This window comes from Pygoscelis adeliae, unplaced genomic scaffold, assembly GCF_000699105.1.
Source record: "Pygoscelis adeliae isolate BGI_AS28 unplaced genomic scaffold, ASM69910v1 Scaffold38, whole genome shotgun sequence".
In the NCBI taxonomy this organism is placed as follows: Eukaryota; Metazoa; Chordata; class Aves; order Sphenisciformes; family Spheniscidae; genus Pygoscelis; species Pygoscelis adeliae.
Window position 1 is genome coordinate 16,832,779 of NW_008825614.1, and position 19,640 is coordinate 16,852,418.

The window sequence follows — 19,640 nt, forward strand, 5'->3', positions numbered from 1 at the left end:
GAAGAACTGGAATTCCTTAAAAAAAAAACAAAAAAACAAAAAAAAAAAACCAAATGCCCCAACAACAGTGGTTCTAGAATTCTGTGGCATTTAAACTCTGTCATATTTCTGTGTGATCAGTCTCTTCACCTCACCTTTACCAGGAGACAACCCCTTTGAACAGATTACATTGCAGGGAAGTGAAAGACCACGTTCCCTGTAAAAACCACGTACAGCTACATTGCTTACATCAGAAACAAGTAGCACAGCGTGAAAGAGGTTTGCAATTTAGCAGTTTTTAACATTCAGTTCTCTTCAATCTGTAAGACCTTAGAGGGTCTTCTCCTTATTCCTCTTACAAGTAAAAAATACTAAGTTAAACATAAGGGCAGCTGTTCCATGAATAAGAAGTCAGCTGTAGAAACTACAGCTCTCTTCTGAGGAACTTGCTTAAACAGTGCACATTTTTGGCCAATATTAGTGACTGAGAAAGAAATGAGATTCCAAGCTTGTGCCTAACCGTCATCATCTTTCTTCCCTCTTTTATCATGTGAGGAAGAGATGAAGTAAAAGCAATAAGCTGATCAAAACATTAAAGTTTTGATGATCTTATGACAGTAGGTGCTTCACATACTTGAAAAAGAGATGCAAACAGTATCTCCAATCCACGCTGGTCAGAGGTTGCTGTACCAGTGTGTTTTATCCTTTCCTCGCAGCCAGTGAGAGTCGTCAAGCATTGAGTGTAACTAGTTAGCGTAGATTCTAATCCTGCTGTAACAGCTCTCACTGAGATCACATGCTGTCAACCTGTTGTGAGGCAGGCGTGATGTTTACAGTTTTCTTCCCAAATTATGTGGCTTAATTCTGAGCATCTTACATCAAGAAAGTGTGCGTTATGATTCTGATTGTGTTTATTAGCTTCAGCATAAAGCTGTTCAGTATGTTGTCAAAAAGGTATAGGACTTGTCTTGTCTGTTATTTAAAAAGTGTACTGTATCATGTATTGCTGTTTACATGGACGTTCTCCTGCAGGTGCTCAAAGTATCTTGCATCAGGGATTTGTTACAATTCAATTTTATTTTTCAACAAAACCAGAAGCGTGTAATTAGCACTGCTGAGTATGTAGCACAGTAGGATATAACTACTGTAAGGCTATCCTGTTTGATGGGAAGGGAAAGGTCTCTTCTTTAACGGAGTCACCTACTAGGGTATCTAGGTATAAAATACAGTTCAGTGTACAATGACCGTTTCACTAAATATTGCCCTTCTCCGTGTACTCCCTCAGAACTGGTGCTCTTTTCATTACAGTAATACAAAAGTTCTTAATCTGTCCTAAATCTATCAATGTTTCACAATAAAATCAGGAACTGTACTGCACTGTCTTAGAATGTGCTTTTGCATCTTGCTCGTGGGGCTCTAAACGCACTCCAGGACACGTAACACACAGAAACACTGCAGAACAGAGTCACCATGCAACAGAACCCCACTCACTACAGTGCTGCGTAAGTTTTCATTTCAGGCTGTTTAACGTGGGCTAGACAACTAAAGACACCTTGTACGTAATACTCGCAGTATTTCCTGTGTAGATTTTTCTACCAGGAGACATTGGAGTCTTACTGATAAAGACCTGACATTAAAACACACTGTCTGGCACTGAATTTCACCTCTGTAAATGTTTAATGAAAATACTTCACTGTCAAGTAAAATTCTTTCCTCCCCTCACATGAAAGTCAAGATAACCTGAACTGTGTCACTCCAGCCTCCCTCTCCAGCCGTAAGCACACAAAACTGATGGTCATTTATTCATATATTTAACAAATACTTAGTTTTCTAAGACCAGTTAATTATACAACACGTTGCATCTATTACATACTGCAAAACATAATATATGAATGCATTTAAGTGGTTTCAGTATCAGCTATCGGGACGAGTTAATTTGAACTTCCCTGAAGGGTCAGGAATAAACCAGCTTTCCCAGAGATCGGTGTGAACACTGGGATAGTCCCAAGGTTTATATCTCCCATTCCAATGAAGTAATTTAGCTTCTTGAAGAAAATGCTCTGAGTAACGGGTATCGGGACTCCAACCTGCATGGGTACATTTAAAAAAAAAAAAATCAGTTTTTAATAATGGAAGACACTATGGAGTGGGGTAAATTCAGTTGGGTGTTTTGTTTAAAGTCTGATTAGTATGGTTTCACCTGTTAATAGACAACTAGTTGTATGATAGACTAGCTTTTTTCGACTTCATGCCTCTCTGATGCAGAATTAGGAAAAAAAAAGCAAACTTCCTCTCTCTTAACGCTTTTAAGATTTTGGCATAGCTGGGGTTTAAAAAAAAAAAAAAAATCCTTTCACTATTCATTTTACTATACCAGCTAAGCCATCCTCTTTTTCCCAGGGTAATTCACCATTCCCAGGTGAAAGGTAACTACATCCTCCAGAATGCTGACTACACACATACACACACCGCCAGGCGTCCCATCTTCTTCCACTGTGCCTACTATAAGAATGTCTGACTGTTTTCAGTCTCTCACTATATTCAAACATGTAACTCTGTCCTTGGTATTTGGGTTTTTTTTTCCCTTTTTTTATCCAACTTAACGATTATTAGGGTTTAGGGTTTTTTGCAGGGGTACAACTATTTTGTTTTCTTGACCTGTTAAGGTATTTGCGTAAATATATGCAAACGTATATATATGCAAATGTCCCCACGACACCCGTGGGGAACCCCCACGTTCTGCCCTACCCTGGAGAAAGCAGGACTGATGAGTGTTGGGGGAAGCAGGGATTATATACTGCGGATCCGAGGTACAAAGTAATGCGTTGGGGTAAAGTAACGTAAGGCCCTATACTGGAATCTTACAAACCGCTCGCGTTGTTTAGTTCCAACTGCAAACAGGGGGAAGTTAAACTTACCAAGATGTCTTACATGCCACATAGGATTAATAGTGGAATACTTTCCATGAAATACAATCAGCATTGGAGAGGTTGCCACACCTCCCCCGAGGGTGCTGCTGTAGAGGTTTTCCCTGCAAAAGGGAAAAGAAGAAAAAAAAAAAAGGCAGAAAATGTTCAAAACCTCAATCAAAGAGTCTTTAGTACAACAGTCAGAAGATTAAAGATGAGTATTCTGGCAAAATTCAAAATCATTTTGAACAGACCCGTTTTCAGCATACTCCTCCCTAATGCTGTTAACTGCTTATTCTTGCAACTCCAATTCCTCTTGCGTAAATCGTTGCTACCAAGCAAAATGGGAGTCAGACCCAATATGAAGCCAATTACTTCTACACGCTGCCTATAGTCTACAAGGCTGACAAAGTTTACAGTAGGAAAAAAGCTGTTAACATGAAGGAATCAAACAGAATTTAGCCTGGTTTCTTAAGAAAAATGTACATGTTTCTATGTGTTTCATTCCCTCTGTCTTTCTCTCCCCTTCCCCCCCCAGCCTTCAGACCCATAAATTAACTTCAAATCAGATTTGCCAAAGTCTAGTTAGTATAAACTAACATCTAAAGGATATCAATTTCCTAAGAATTTTGTGCTAAATCCAGGGCTAGATAAAGCCAAATCTCTGTAAGGAGAGGCGTTAGGAGGTAGCAGCCAGATGTCACAGCGTGCCGAAGGCCTGGCCGGCCGGTTGGCACATGGGCGAAGCCACCCCAGCTATGGGACACTGTGCCACCCGCCAGCCCGACAGGGAGGAAACCTGGGAAGTATCGAGAGATGCTGAGGCTGCAGAACAAAAAAAAAAGTCATAACCTCCCCTCAAAACTGGGTTTCAACTGCTAAGCAATTTATTTCACTGTCATTTCAAAATCCAGCCAAAAGGAACATGAATGTGTTATTAAGGTATAAAATCATCTTTGCAGATGAAATTTGCAGCAATATCCATGGAGTTTTCTGAAACTCTTAAAAAGCATAGCAATAGCTCATCAGGATATGTAACATAAGCAGAATAAGAGAAAGACATTTGGCTTCTCGTTCCTTCACATGCTTATCATTCGCGTCTCTCCTCTGTTCATTTCTGAAACTAACAAGCGATGGACGTAGTCCCATAGCACAAGCTATTCGCTTTCAGTTTAGCCTTACTAAATTTAATTTAACCCTTTGCAGAAAGAGAAAGTAAATGTTAAGTTTGCAAATACAGGTTAACAGTGAACTAACATAAAAAATGAACAGCGATCGTTTCACTGTGTCATGACTTACTCATGGTCAACGCCAAAAAGATCTCTTTCACGTCAGATTTCATTCAGCTATAGAAAAAGAAGTGTTTTCTATTGGTGTTTAAGAAATATGGTGTCCAGTTACAGTTTGGCTGGCATTACAGTAGGAGAGACCCCACACAAACAAGGAAACGTTCCTCCTCCTTTAAGCCAGCCTCAGGAAGGGAAGATCATAAGTGGCTTGATCCCAAGTCAGGCTGGTCACCCACAAGAAGAAACACGTGTTCTCGGTGCCCCTCAGGATTAAGCGTGGTTTGTGATCAAACACAAGACTGGAACGCCGGGCGGCCGTTTCCTGGTACGCGGTTGGTCAGATTTAAGCAGATGGGAATTCTGCAACGTGAGTTACTTCGCTTGATGAGATCTCAAAGAAAGACTGCTTGGAGTTAGAAACTTTTAAGAGCTTATAAGCAGAAAATTAGACACTAAGCTGAGTATTAAAAGTAAAGTGCAAAGCTAGGTTTCTCTACATACTCCACATTTCTTTGCATCCACTTTTCCAACTGCTTCGTAATCCGTTGATGTTTCCATTCAGTCATGTTAGCAACAATTACTCCAGGATTAAAGGAGCAGGTGCTGGGGCTGATGCCAAGATCTCTAACCGCTTGCTTTCTGTAGTCCAGGAATCCCATGTATGTGTTCTAAGAAATACAAAAAAAGTATGTTTATCCCCTATGAATCTCTGTAAAGGTAAGTGTAAATGCGTGTCTCTACCACTCACATAGAGACTAAGTACACGCTCCCACAGCTGAGTTTCTAGATGATGGATACCTGTCTTGATTTCCATGTGACACAAGGCTGAAAGGCAGGATACTTCCAGCTACTGAATTAGTTTTTCCACAGTATTGTTCCATGGAAGGCTCTTCCCTCACCACGTTTGTCCTTCTGTAGCTTACTCCAAATGATGTAGCGTCAGGCTTGTACAGCTGTAATGCTAGAGGGACTCGCTGACAATTCTGGGGAACTCAGCTCAGGAATTAGACTTTAAAACTGTTTTCCTGAGTTTCATTCCAAATTTGACTAATACAAATATCATATATTCTGTCTTCATCAGGTGTTCGATAAGTGCTCATGATCCAAAGAACAATAGAGATTTAAATTATTACAGGAAACAACTCTGCATAGCATTGCAGAGTTACTACAAAAAGTAGTTCTTAATTACCTGTAAAACTATGAAAAAACCCCAAACTTTCACTTTGGCAAAAACGTATAAAATCATCTTACATTTGTGGGTAAATACATTCATTATTAGAATTCCAAAATGGCACCTTACCTGCATCCCTACACTTCTAACCATTTCATGTGTAGAAGGCAGATCACAATCATCTGAAAAAGCTGCAGCATGTCCAGGAGCTAACTTAGTATCGTAGAGTTCCTGGATGTCACCTGGTTACAGAAAGGTCAAAAGCATAAGAAGAAACCTACTTCACTGCTACAGAGTTGATTGATAGGACAACTTCTGTTCTCACATGTGTTATTTACGAACGTACCAATTTCAGGGGGTAGCCCGGATATTAACGAAGGCTGAATTTTGTAATATGGGACAATTTTCAAGTCCGAGTCCCGTACATGGATGTTTAAGGTCTATCTGTAGATATTATCATCAGTATTCAATACACCCATATTCTGGTCTGAATGTCCAAAGCCAGCTACAGCAGAAGCCGATTAGGCGGTTAAGAAGCCTGGTTATGAAGTTACGCATTCATAGGCTTGCCTGTGGAGAAGGAGGGCACAGGCGATTTTTCTGAGCCTCTTCCAGTCCCACAAAAGTGCCACTTCCATCTCTTGCACAGATCAAGTTTTTCCTGGTGTTATTGTGTTTATACCTCCTAGCGAGATACCGGGATTCCCAGCACCGGCCAGTTGAAAAGTGCCTGTCACACCTGACCGTCCCTGCTGGCTTCACAGACCACCCAACTCCTTCCCGGTGGAGGGAAATAATGTAAACGCATGGCATCTCCCTCATCATCTGACTAGCTGGTACCCGTGACCTGCCAGAACAGTTCCACGGTGGCTGGGCAGCACAGCGCTGCCACAGCAATTGAGTCTGCACCCAAACCCCCTACAGCTGCCAGCTTTGCTGCTGGGCATGGGTCGGTCACAGGTAAGATGAATTATCTTGGAAGGCCACATATGGCCCAGCAGCCTGAGGTGAGCTCATTAAAAGACTAGGAAGCGAAAACATTCCCCATACTGCCAAACAGTGGAACTACTATTTCTGAAATAAGCAGAGATTATTTATTTGTCTGAACTCACCAGCTGGTTGGAAAACTTGGGTTAGGACTCATGCCCCACAAAGAAACAGAATTTGAATTAACGGGACACTTAATTGTCGAAGATCAACATGCCTTACTAGGTATTTTCTTCTGATTCTAAACAGCTTCTACTTTTCAAGAGAAAAGCAGAAAAAGAAAAAACAAAAATCAAACCAAACAATTCTGGGCTGACACCCCAAGTTCAGTATGTTTCATTCTTACTGCTTTGCAGAAAGCAACGACCAACAAATAAACGATCCCAAAGTTAAACCCTGAAAACCCCATTCACTCCTTATCCTGTCAGAAGTCTAATCACTCCCATTCCAGAGACATCTGACAGAGAGCACAGTCTCACATTACAGCTCAGACAGGGGGAGCGGCTGCCAGAGCAGCCTCCCTCCCTCCCACATGTCCCATCTTTAGTCCCCTCTTCTGGGCCCTATGATTGCGTGGCCCAAGGGTGAGCAACTTAGGCTGGCTGAAGCAAGGAAACAAAAAAGAATAAGAAGGGGAAGGAAAAAAAAAAAAAAAAAGGTTTTGAGGTTTTTTTGTACCACTAGTCTTCTGCCAGGTCAACCAGCTGAATCAGCTGCTTCTGCAGCTGCACAACTGCAGATATGACACAAGTAACAGGAGCTGCCTGGGGACAGGAGAGGCCACTTCCCTCAGCAGCAGCCTACCACGAGCTGTAATGTGAAACTGCACCTTTATCCTGTGGCTCCAGAAACACTATCAGCTGACATAAGCTGACACCCCTGATGAAAGAGAAAGTCCCATTTCCCCTGCCTTGACTCCTACCAGGGAACTAATTCAGGCTGAAAGTAATCACGGTGAACGCCTGCGCAGGTGCAAGGAGGGATGCAGGGGAAGTGGTGGGCTCAGCTTAAAGCGCTCATGAAACTGGAGCGTAAATGAAGACTGTAAAAACCTTTCAAAGAGTTAAATATTGCTGTTGCCCATTGATGACAGACAGAATAACAAAACCAAAAAGCAGAGATAACCACTGAATACACCCGTGTTGAAGAAACTGTCATATGAAGTCCACTGCAAATTAAAATGAGACAGGCGGAGCAGATTAATCGTATTTTATAAAGCAGCTAATAGTGGTCCCTTTAAGTGCAGGCGTTCTGAAACCTGCCACTGAAGAGACAAAGCTACAGAAAGGTGCAGAGAAGCAGTGGAGAATGAAATTATACTTTTGTCATGTGTAAATTCACTGTTCTTAATGTTCTCACATCAAAGATTAATTTAGGCCAAAAAGTTTGTTACAGTTATACTCAGTCCTTTCCAAAGGAAATTTTCATTGGAACATCCCTTTACTGTTTAGCAAGGATAGAGAAAATGGTTTTGTTGTCCCTCTCTACTGGGCCTGGCTAGGATACAGTTAATGTTCATCACAGCAGCTCATATGGTGCTGTGGTTTTTGACCGAAACAGTACCGATAGCGCACTAATGTTCTAGCTTTTGCCAAACAGCGGCTGCACAGCATCCAGGCCTTCTCTGTTCCTCACTCTGCCCCCCCAGTCAATAGATCAGGGGGTGCGCAACAGGCTGGGAGGGGACTCAAGCGGGCAGGTGACCCGCCCGAACTGACCAAAGAGATATTCCATGCCATATAATGTCATGCTCAGCAACAAAAGGGAGAAGAGGAGGGTCTTAGGGGGGTTAGCCAGCTTTTGCTCGGGAACTGACTTCTCTCTTCTTCCACTTATCCTTCGCTTATTAAACAATTATTTGTTTGTTTTATCTTGACCCTCAAGTTCTCTTGCTTTTATTCTTCCTTTCCTCTTCCCCCATCCCACTGGGGGTGGGGATGCGGGGGAAGTGAGAGGATGGCTGTGTGGTGCTTAGCTGCCCACCAGGGTTAAACCACAACACTCTGATTAAAAAATATTATAAAAAAAACAAGAAAACAATATGATAAATCAAGGGAGAACAACAACCCTACAGAGAAAAAAAAAATACACTGAGAAACAGAAGATGGAAAAAAATAAATTAATCTTTAAAAAAATAATTGTTCCTCTAATTAGATTTCTTTGTATGAAAAATAAAAGATTTTTCAGGATTTGAATGTCTTCTAACTGCTCCCATTTGTCTAGGAACTCTGAAATCTTTGATCATGATTCTGCAAATTGCTATGGATTCTGAGCTGAAGATGCTCAAAATCACATTTTTAGTGTTTAGAATTTTAACCCTCTTATTTGAGTAAATTCCTCTTGCTCTCAAGAACAGCAATTCTGGATAAAGAACTGGTAGCATTTGGGGAATTCAAATACTAGCAGGAAATGTACATCACATACTTTACAATAAATATTGCAGCACCTCAGTGAAATCCATTATATCTTTCAGCAATTGACCAGATTCAATAAAATGAAACCCATACGTACAATTTTGATCAAAATCAACTATTCAAAAGATACATGGAGAGAAGTTCTTCTTCAGACCTTCTTTTAAATAAACAAATAGATTATTTGTAGTTTTCCCGAGTGCAACACTCCTAGCAGCTGCCTCAGTTTCTGTTATATCTCGTATTTCCAAATGACTGTAAAAGCTGCAATAACTTTGATTTTAATTCTGCTAGAAACTGCTTTTTGGATGACAGCTTACCTTGAACAATGATATCATCATCCAAATATATTACTTTCTCATGCTTCTGGGTAAGCAAAGGAAGATAAAATCGAACGAAGTTCAGCTATTAAACAGAAAAAAAGGTAAAGACTAAATGGTAAAGCTGTTTAATGTAGTATTCTCACGCTTCTGTCTCTATTAACAATCAGTTTTAATTTCTTTCTTCATTGAGCACTAGTCAACAATCGTTTGCTTCCTCTCCCCCAGCTAGTATCTTTACTAGTATCTTGAACTCATTATTATTATTATTTATCCCTATTTTATTTACTATGGCTCTAACCAAGCAGCCCAAAACAGTTGCTTCTTCACAGAATTACAGAATCATTTAGGTTGGAAGGGGCCTTTTGAGATCATCATGCCCAACCCCTCTTCTCAAGCAGGGTCCACTCGGGCAGGCTGCCTGGGACCGTGCCCAGTTGGGTTTTGAATAGCTACACAGATGGAGACTCAACAGCCTCTCCGGGCAACTTGCTCCAGTGTTTGACCACCCTCACCATAAAAAAAAAAAAAAAAAAAAAAAAAAAAAAAAAAAAAAAAAAAAATTCTTGCATCCAGAGGGAGTTTCATGTATTTTAATTTGTGCCCATTGCCTCTTGTCCTGTCAGTGGGCACCACTGAGAAGGGCTTGGCTCCCTTGTCTTCATCCCTCCCCTCGGGTATTTATGCACATTGATAAGATCCTCCTGAGCCTTCTCTTCTCCAGGCTGAACAGCCCCAACTCTCCCAACCTCTCCTCGTATAAAAGATGATCCAGTCCCTTAATCATCTTTGCAGCCCCGTGTTGGACTCGCCCCAGGAAGTCCATATCTTTCTTGTACTGGAGAGCTCAGAACTGGACACAGTACTCCAGATGCAGCCTCACAAGTACCGAGTAAAGAGGAAGGATCACCTTCCTGGACCTGCTGGCAATGCTCTTCCTGATACATTTTTACAGCATACATCATACAAAACATTTCAAATTTAACAGCGTCATCATTCCACTCCATAGGAATGATTTGACTGGTGGCACAGACATGGAATAACAACTTCTACAATAGCAACGAAGAACACAGCAGAGGGAAAGGGAACTGAGAATGTAAGAACCATACCGGTTCAGATCATTTTACCCAGCATCTGCCTTCAGAGTGGTCCTAAGCAGATGCTCAGTGAAAAATAAGAATAGAGCAAGCATACAGAAAAGTTGCTCTAAGTATTCTCCTAACTTTCAGCTATCTTCAGCTGAAGGGATTTCCTGAACCAGATGTGATCTGTTTAAACATAAACTTCAGTCCTCACGGAATCCCTGTAAATTTTTACATTCCCAAGACCTTTCAGCAAGGAATTCTAGAGGTTCAGTACTCATTGCATGAAAAACATGCAACATTTCTTGTTTGTTCTGACTGTGACTCCTACTAATTTAATCTAATGGCCATTAGTTCTTGCACTGGAAGAGACAGTGAGCAACCATCTCCCATCCAGTCCTCTGTGCCACTCAGTTCTGTAAACCTCTACTATTTTCACACTAGAAGTCACATTTCCAGGCTGAACCCACTGATTCTTTGCATGAAATCTTTTCCATATATTAGAAATGTCAAAGGCTCAGAGAAGAATAAACATTCTGAACGGACCTGAACATTTTCCAGTAGTGCTACATCTTTTCCAGATAAGGGGACGTATATTGCACATAGCATCTAGGGTGAGGGAAAACTATGGACTTGTATTGTGGCGTAATGATGTTCTCTATTTTGACCCTTACTCCTTTCCTAATAATTTCTAACATCTGATTTGCCTCTTCTGACAGCCAGTAACATTTAGATTAGTCATTAGCCTCTGAATTAACCCTGGACATGAGCAGAATGCAGCCAACTCAGCATCATGGAGGCACAAAGAACACTATTAGATCTTCCCTCTAATAAACTGTGAATATATTCTTAAACATCCGACACATTCAAATTACCAAGTTTATGCCACCAAATAATGAGGTCCCGGCAGGACAGACAAGTTGCAAGGACCTTGTTGCAGTGCACTTTTCCTTCTTGAGTGAGGGCTTAAGTGTTTGGACCTGCAGTGGCTCCTCTGGCTTACACCCCCCTGTGTAACGGAACAGAGATCTAGGACATTTTAAAACCTGTAGTAAGTGTTAAAAACATTGAAAATTTGTTATGCGGTGTTCATTTACTCACAGGCTGCAGTAGCTCAGGACGTGATGCATCTTGTCTGATTTTTCCTTTTAGTACCATAGGGTTGAATTCCACAACCTTAAATTTTATTTCTTTCAGTTTAGAATTTTCAATCCATTTTCTGTGATAAAAAAGAAGTGATAAAAGAAATACTGAGTGCATGGCAAGTACTCCCAGTATTAAATTCACAGACTTTAGAGACCTTGAACAAGAGACCTTGAAAGCTCACTCGATCTATTCTATCCCAAGACAGAATCACTTATGTCTACAGCTATTGCACACAGACATTTGTTTAACCTGTTCTTAAAAAAACAAAAAAAAAAAACAAAAAACCCAACAGCCAAAAAACCCAACAAAGCAAACACCCCACACCACTGCCAAAACCAGAGACTCCATGTTGCCCAAAAAACCCATCTTTTACCATCGCTAGCATTAAATGCTATTTTTCTAGGCTTTCTTGCTATAGTTAAAGACCATTTTTTCTTATCCTATCTACTGTGCTTTTAAAGCAGAGGTTAGTTTTCTCCCTTTTACAGTTTTACGTCCTTCAAGATGACCGCCACATCACATCCTAACTATATTTTCTTTAGACTAATTTTTTTAATTATTTTGTCAGATTTCTTGACACCATTGCTTTTCTCCTCTGACCTCTCTTCTAAATCCTTCCTGAAGGCACCTAAAACTGAACACCACACTTTTTCTGATGCATTAATAATGTCTGCAAGATTAGAAAAAGTTTCTTCATCTCCCCTGTGGTCATATATGTCAACATGTATATCCACTATGATGCATGCTTTTTTTTTTTTTTTTTAATCAGTGTGGTCTCTTATCAGTCATAATTCTGGAGTTTTCCAAATGAGTGATACCGAACTCCTGCTTCACCCTGAGCCAATACAATCAGCTATTCCCACCTATATTACCTTGTCATTACCTCTACTGAATTTCATCATATTTTACAGTTCATTTTTCCAATTCATCATGATTAGTTTGTTTTCAGCTCTTGTCCTCAATATATCTGCTGTCTCTTTTCCAGCTTCATGCCAACTGCAGATTTATAAAGAATGTTCTCCACTCTATTATCTAGGTTACTGATGAACTGGTTGGGAAAAACTCCCTGTGGAACCCCACTTATTGCATGTTTTCATTTTGACACAAATTGTGGGTACACAGGCTACAGAAGTGCAGTAGCCAGAGGTGACAACTGCTAAGAAATCTGCTTTAATTTTGATTCACACCTTCCCCCTCTTTTTGACAATGTTTGCAAATTTTAACACCCAAACATGCTTTCATTACAAGCTTCTTTGGGCCTCTATTTATGACCTTTAATACACCCTCTTAGCTGCAATTAGCTTTAAACAGCAAGTTTTCCTACTCTGAACCTTAAGACACAGTGCCAGATGAGAGGTAAGTGCAGTGCCACAAAGTGACAAGTAAGCTTGTATATACTTATACAAGTATATACCTTATACCTTACTACAAACTCTTCTGCAGCCGATCTACAAAAGGCAGAGAGGCATATGTATGGGCACGGTCTGGCTATTTCACACCCCTTTACACCAGTCAGTGCCTTGCACAGGGCAAAATGGTCCTTTTTCCTACACGTAGAATCCCCCAATTCCTGGGGATTGCTACCAATAGCACTACTTAAATAAAAGGGAGAAACATTTCCCTGGAAAGTCCTCCAAAGTCTATGCCCATGCTAAGGAGAACAATCACCTGGTCCTAACTACAGCATGAAACAAAATAAGGCTGGTACATACCGAATATGCGGGATGGTCGTCTTCAGCCCAACTATGTAGAACAAAACATTAGCCTCTGTGTTGCTGTAGATGCTACTGATTGCTGCTATAGCTGCACCCATTCTGCCCGCAGCAGCGCAGATTACAACGGGGATTTCTTCTTCCATTTCCTCAGGACTCTCCAAATCAACTACAAGAAACAAAACTATGCATTATAATACAAAATTAAGAATCTTTTTGTATCAGATCTGGGTCATAGGAATGAGTATGTACTTCCATAAGCAGTGGAATCATATCACAATCACCCCATTTCCTTACCACATCCTATACACATCCGCATCTGGCAAGGCACACAGCATGAGCTGTCACTAATCCAGAACTACATGCAGGTTGACTGGACTGTTGGATGCCTCCAAACAGAATATATAACAGAGTTCTCGGCATCTTCTACTCAGCAGGGGCACAATTCAGCCTGTCCTCCATGTAGCTGCTTATTCACATGAAACCTGAAGAAGTCTGAATACCTTTGAGACTTCTACTGCTCAGTTATATTTAGTACAAATTGAACAATAGGTTCCAAAATTATCAAAGGAAAGAGGTAAGTCAAAGAGATGGTGTAATTGCATGAGCTTCACTTCTTTGGGAAGTGGGCTGGAGAGGAATAGTGCAAAATTTTGTACCAGAAGGAAGGTGCTAATGATAAAAGGAAAAAAAATCTAAACAACACCAAATCAGTTCACATTACTGCTAAGGAAAACTTTTATCCCTAGCACTGATTAACTTACAGGACTTATATGGATATATTTATAGTGGTTAAAACATAACCATTAAACTCATAACAGCCCCAACAAAAATATACTGAAAAAAAATGGTTTATACCAAGACAGAGTTTGTTTATCTTGGGAACAGCGCATAAGCTATTAGTATAAACATTTAATACCAGCCCAACCATATCAACCCTAACAGGTTTCTGTCACTATAAAAATTCCAGAAAAAACTTCTGCTGTAAATTTCGTCAAGATTTGATGATCTATCTGAAATGAATAGGTAGGCCAAGAACATTCCCCAAAGGGGCAAGTTGTGACCAAAGTTTATTATCACTTGACAATTCCAATACTGTCCAGCACAAATAAGGATATACTCCAGCTTCCATCTGGATAAAAATTTGAATCAGAATGACAATTCTTAGTTATTACCACATCTACTGCAGGGCAAACAGGCTTCAGTAAGACAAAAAGCACCGTTCAAATGAAGAGATAAGGAATATAAAACAAGAACATAAATGAAACAGAAGTACAAGTCATTTACCTGTTTCATTCTTTAATGCAGATGGCACTTGGTGAACTTTGTTATACAGAATGGCACACACAGTTAAGACAAGAAGTAACAGTAAGATCTGGTTAACTGAAACAAAAGGGAGAATTTGTTAACAATCAGTATAATAGCTAATTTCCAAGTACCTTTTTTAAAAAAAAAAATCCAATTTGCAACCAGTACATATCATAACCTGTATTTGCTGTGTTTATGAAACTCTCCTTTCTCTTGTTATTTGATCAAGCTAAAAATTTTATGTTAAAAACATAATAGTATCTCTCCCCCATTACAACAATTTCCAACTATCTGATTTCCATGGATAATTTGCTCACTAAATCATTAAGCTCCCCATACGTATGGGTTATCCATACTAGGAAATTCACGTTTCTGAATTTTGCCAGTAACCTGGAACTTTCTTTTCTTGGCTAGTTTGTTGTCTGTTTATCATCACAGGACTTCATGAGTTAATTATTTTTACCTAGCCCTTTCCTTCTCCCACGCTTCACTGATAAAACTTCAAACACAGAAGAAATTTTTTTTCGATTTCAATGTTCAGATCTTCAAGGTGTATTTGAGCAAAACTCTAAAAGTACTAGAAAAACAAAGCCAGCATGCTACTGAAACCAGAAATGTTCCAAAATATTTGAAAATACATAAACATTTTGACACGGTTACTTTAACCAGTAAAATCAAAACAAAGCATGCAACAGCAAAGACCTTACTGTGTATTCTAATTTGCAGTTCCTACCAGACCGTCTTGTACAAGTTTAAGTTATTCAACATAAACCAACCACGAGCAGGTACCAGGTCAGTTCACTGAGTACAACAGGGAAGGAATCATAGAATCAATCATAGAATAGTTTGGGTTGATACATTGCCATCATCAACAGTGACTTTGACAATGGGAGTTCTTTGTATCGGACTACTTTGTTACTTTTGCACCACCATAAAAGGTATTTAAGGCGTACAAAAGAGCAAAGGGAATGAAGTTTTGAACTATTTCAAACAGAAGGGCCAACTGGCCAGAACTGGGCATAACAATAAATTGAAATTGGTGAACATACATCACCGAACCTGCACTAACTTAAACCAGCTGAGGAAACAGCCCATTGACTTCAGAGAAATTTGGGGTGCATAACTGAAGGCACACACCGGTCCATTTTCAGCCACTGACCCTGACAGCTGAAGAGAACCCCAAATTTCTTGGGGCCACACCTCAATTGTGAGTATGAACAGCATTAATGTGCAGAGTTCTGTAAAAAAGCCAGGTTCAGTGCTCTAGGCACAACGCACATGAAACCAGCAGCTACATGCACTCTTAGTGGGAAATTCCAGACCCCCCAGTCTCATGATAACCAGCAGTGAGTAATTGCACTGAGTAATTTTAAATTAATGGGATTTATGGCCGTACTTATCTGACGTAGTTAACAAGAAAGTTAAGCATAATTTACCAAAACTAGAACTATAAATTCGCATGCAACTGTGATAACAGTTGCACGAGAAATTGCATTTGACGTTTCTGTCCTCTTTAAAAAGATATATTCCAAATGTTTTTAATCTCTCTTACTTTTCTTTAAAAGAGCCATGTGTCCTGTTGGATGAGAACTGTGATCTGTGGTAAAATAAAAATAAAGACATAATTTAAAAGAAAAAGAGAGAGAAAAATCATTAATACCAGCAGTAAATAATAGTTATTTATTTCAAGGACAAGGTTTTGTATCACCAAATTTTACTGTTGACCTGGTAAAAGTAAAACTGAACTCCATCTTTGTAAACAACTTTTTTTGAATAAATAACTAATATTCTGGGCTAGAACTATTACACATTTTAATTTAAGCTACTAATAGGTTGAAAAGAACAGCATTTTAATAAATTCCATCCAATCACCTACATCGGTAATAACTAAAATTTTTTAAAGTAATGTCTAAAGAAGTATTAAAACACCCACTGATGCAATTTGTAAATACATTTACATTTATCTCTGATTTCACCTAAAACATAATAACAATCACAAATACTAATCTCTTGCTGGAGTATGTTCCCAAACATATGAGAATCTCATAATGGAGCAGTGTCTTTCAGACTCTCAGAAAATTTCAGAGCAATACTGAAAATATTTTCTAACAGCAGTATCCTTCCACTAACAGTAAGGGGGGAGTTTGTGCAATGTGTTTTGTATTTAAGCACACTATTTGTGATGCTGAAGAAAATGAGGTAGCCTTCCCTAAAATTGTACTTCTAAACCAGACCCAACAGTGGCCATAACTTTATGCCTGAGAGGACAGAACATAATCCCTAAAATACAGGATTATGGGAAATACAACATTCACTTGAATTCTGGACCCAAAACTACTGTTTATGGGAAAAAAAAAAAACAACCAAAAAAACCAACAGTAAAAAACAGCACCAGAAGTTGAGGCAGGGGAATGCAACTATGTGATCTAACCTTTATGCTATGGTAGCTGTATATAGGACAGAAACCAATTTTTCCTGTTTCCATACATACAGATATGGACACATTACAGCATAGGTAAGGATATATGACGGTTTCTTCACACACATAAAAATGAAGTTTATTCCAAATCCTTGAGAACGCAGATGGAACAGCAAGAATTCTTGAAACCTGAGTCACAAAACTGACCACCTCTCATTGGTTAATGCTCAAGTTCAGGCAACATCCTAAATTAGTCTCTACTTCAACTAACAAGTTAAATGACAATAAAAATATTAAAAAAGCTATGATGTGGCTTTGTTTACAAACCACTTATATTCGCATGTACTTAGGTCCCAACAGATGACTAAATCATAGTGACAGAGGAGTATTTCTGGAAGTCCTTTTGCATCTGCAGTACTTATCTACATTCCAGCAGCCCACTCTCTTCATGTGGCATTAATTTACACAGAGAGGAAATCAAGCTTATCAGTCAAAAAAAAACTCAACACTGAGAAACTCACCACTCACCACCCTTCTCTCACGCATTACACACAAGTATTGTCTTCTTATCCATTAAAAAAGTTTGCTTGTTTAGATAAGCAGAGAGACAGCAGAACTCCCTACGCTCTTGGAGTAACTTTGTAATCCCACTTTAGCTAGTAGCAATCTTCCACTGACTTCCACAGAGCTGACTACTGTCTTTTAATTAAGATTTGTAATGAAAGTCACAAACAATACTGATGATCACTGCAAGATGAAAGTTGGATAGCCACAGCCTCATGATAACTTCAGAAATTATTAAATCAACATAAACTGAACCACGTTTTAAACTCTAAAATCCGAACTCAGACAGACTCTCATACAAGTTTGAGTTCTAAAACTACAGCATTCCTAAGCCTCAGAAACTCAGATTGATTACCCCCTGATTTTTAAGGAAAGAGAGGAGTATTTGTTCTCCTGCAAATATTTACTCAGTTTTTCCTGACTGTAGACATTAGTTCCTGGAACCTGGCAGTCCCTAACTCAGTTGCCAAATCCTTTAGCAAAAATGAGGGGCTGCAGAAGGGAAAGCTCAGAAACAGTGACATTACTGCTCAGATATTTCCTGCTTAATTAGTCTTTTTACCTCTTCAAAGCAGCACAGTATTCGGGACTCCTCTCTCCTGAAGAGCTGTAGAGCTATTTACTCGGATCCTAGATAGCCCACAGCTGTAAGCACTCTTGCCAAAGCTTCCTTGACCATCATCCTCCTTTGAAGTCCCCCACGCAAGGGCCTTACAGGGCACAGTAACAGTTTTAAGATTCAATTCCTTTTTCAAACTCTTCGAAGTTTACTTTGGAGTTGTGCTGGTTTTCTTTTCTTTCTCTGCTGCTGAGGAATAGCACAGAGTCCAGACGCTGCACTGGAGGAATGAGAGCCCATAAACCACTTCCAGATGTGCAGAATGATGATGCAGCCCCAGATCTGGCAAACTTGCCTCAGAGCTTCAGCTAGCAGATTGCAAACAAGTCCCATAAGACAAAAAGTCTTAAGGGGGTGGGGGAAAGAGAAGGAAACAAACCCTTCCAGAAGCTACTTCAACAGTCTAGTTGCAGGTTAGGTTTCTAGTCATTACTTACAGTAAATGTGAACAGATAACTAGCATGCAAGAGCCAAACAACAACATGCCAAAGTCAAACTGAAAGCCAAAGTTTTTCCAATGTCTGTTTGCAGAGTTCTCGCGAGTCAAAAGCTAATGGAAACTTGCAAAATTCAACTCTGAATCATCTCATTTCCGAATCTTTGAGCAGTTAAGAGAATCTGAATCCGCAGGTTTGGTTCAGATTCAAAAGGCCCTTAGATCAAGGTAACCAGCACACGTTGACACCCTGCCTCCTAAGCTCTCCTGGAATGCTTTTGCAGTTTTATTTCTACACCGCTTCTTTCATTCAAGTTCTTTCCCTCCCTTCTAGGAGCCTCCCTTCTGTGTGATAAAACACTGTTTTGCCACAAAACTTTCATGAGTACTGAAAGGAATAATAATCTTCAATTCTAAACTGTTTTTCATATTTTTAGCATGAGGCAGTGCAAAACTTATGAGGAGTATTCGGTCAAGGTTTTAAAAATCTTAAGTGTTTCAAATGAACATTGCTGTTCCATTTGCAGGAACTGAAAATGTCAGGTTTCAACTGTATGTCTCAAACATGCCAAAACTGTATTATTTGTGCCTGATTTTGTACAGAAATCCATCTTTTGCAGAGCTGCTTGAAGGAAAAATAAATAAAGAGCTATACAGACATCTACTTTATGTAGATGGCCACAACTACTACTACTTTTTCTGTACTATGGTATTTTTTTAAGCTGTATTAAGCACATGTCCATCAATATCCACCCATGGTTTTTTCATCTCCCATTTCTATGTGCATCCTGAACAGATCTAAGCAGCACACAGCTGTACGAGCCGGCAGCCTTGGGACCATCTGCTTCAGCTGGCAGCAACCCCTGGATTACTGGCAACCCCGGAGCACCGTCTCTGGATTTCCCTCAGCCCCAGGTATATTCTCACTTAACACCCCCCTCACACAGGAAAGAGAGCAGCTTCTGCCCTGCAGAATGAGGTCTTTGGGTTTACTCAGATCATCTGCTGTTAAGTGTAGAACTGAAACGTTGGTTTCTAATCTCGACCTGCAGTGTTTGAACAGCAACTCGTTTCCTTCTCAGATGCATACCTCGCAGCTACCACTAGCCAGTTAAAAAAAAACAAACCTGCTACAGATTTCTGAGGTTTTGAACGCAGAGCTGGGTGCCCTAAGCCGAACAGCACACACCCCACATCCGTGGTGACCCGAGCACGCCAGCAGCCCGGGGCGGCAGGCGGCCGCCCCCCCACAGCCGGGGTGCGGTGCGGGCAGGGCTTGTCTCCGCCA

The 19,640-nt window shown here is 40.0% G+C and overlaps 1 protein-coding gene across 1 annotated transcript; it reads right to left on the bottom strand.

Annotated features, from left to right (window-relative positions):
* Window positions 1-1,751: 1,751 nt before the first annotated feature.
* GLT8D2 (glycosyltransferase 8 domain containing 2) lies at window positions 1,752-18,225 on the bottom strand. The gene is made up of 10 exons (XM_009332955.1): window positions 17,860-18,225; window positions 15,867-15,911; window positions 14,294-14,389; window positions 13,007-13,175; window positions 11,250-11,367; window positions 9,067-9,151; window positions 5,478-5,590; window positions 4,679-4,845; window positions 2,898-3,010; window positions 1,752-2,066 (listed from the first exon to the last, which is right to left on the bottom strand). Exons 2-10 carry the CDS (start codon window positions 15,883-15,885, stop codon window positions 1,894-1,896), a joined length of 1,053 nt encoding a protein of 350 aa, XP_009331230.1. The 5' UTR covers window positions 15,886-15,911; window positions 17,860-18,225; the 3' UTR covers window positions 1,752-1,893.
* Window positions 18,226-19,640: the final 1,415 nt, after the last annotated feature.

Coding starts and splice junctions, on each gene's coding strand:
- GLT8D2 (XM_009332955.1), bottom strand. Junction 11,368..13,006: donor ACGACCATCCCGCATATTCG/GTATGTACCAGC, acceptor TTTTTATCACAG/AAAATGGATTGAAAATTCTA. Junction 4,846..5,477: donor TTAGAAGTGTAGGGATGCAG/GTAAGGTGCCAT, acceptor TGTATTTCTTAG/AACACATACATGGGATTCCT.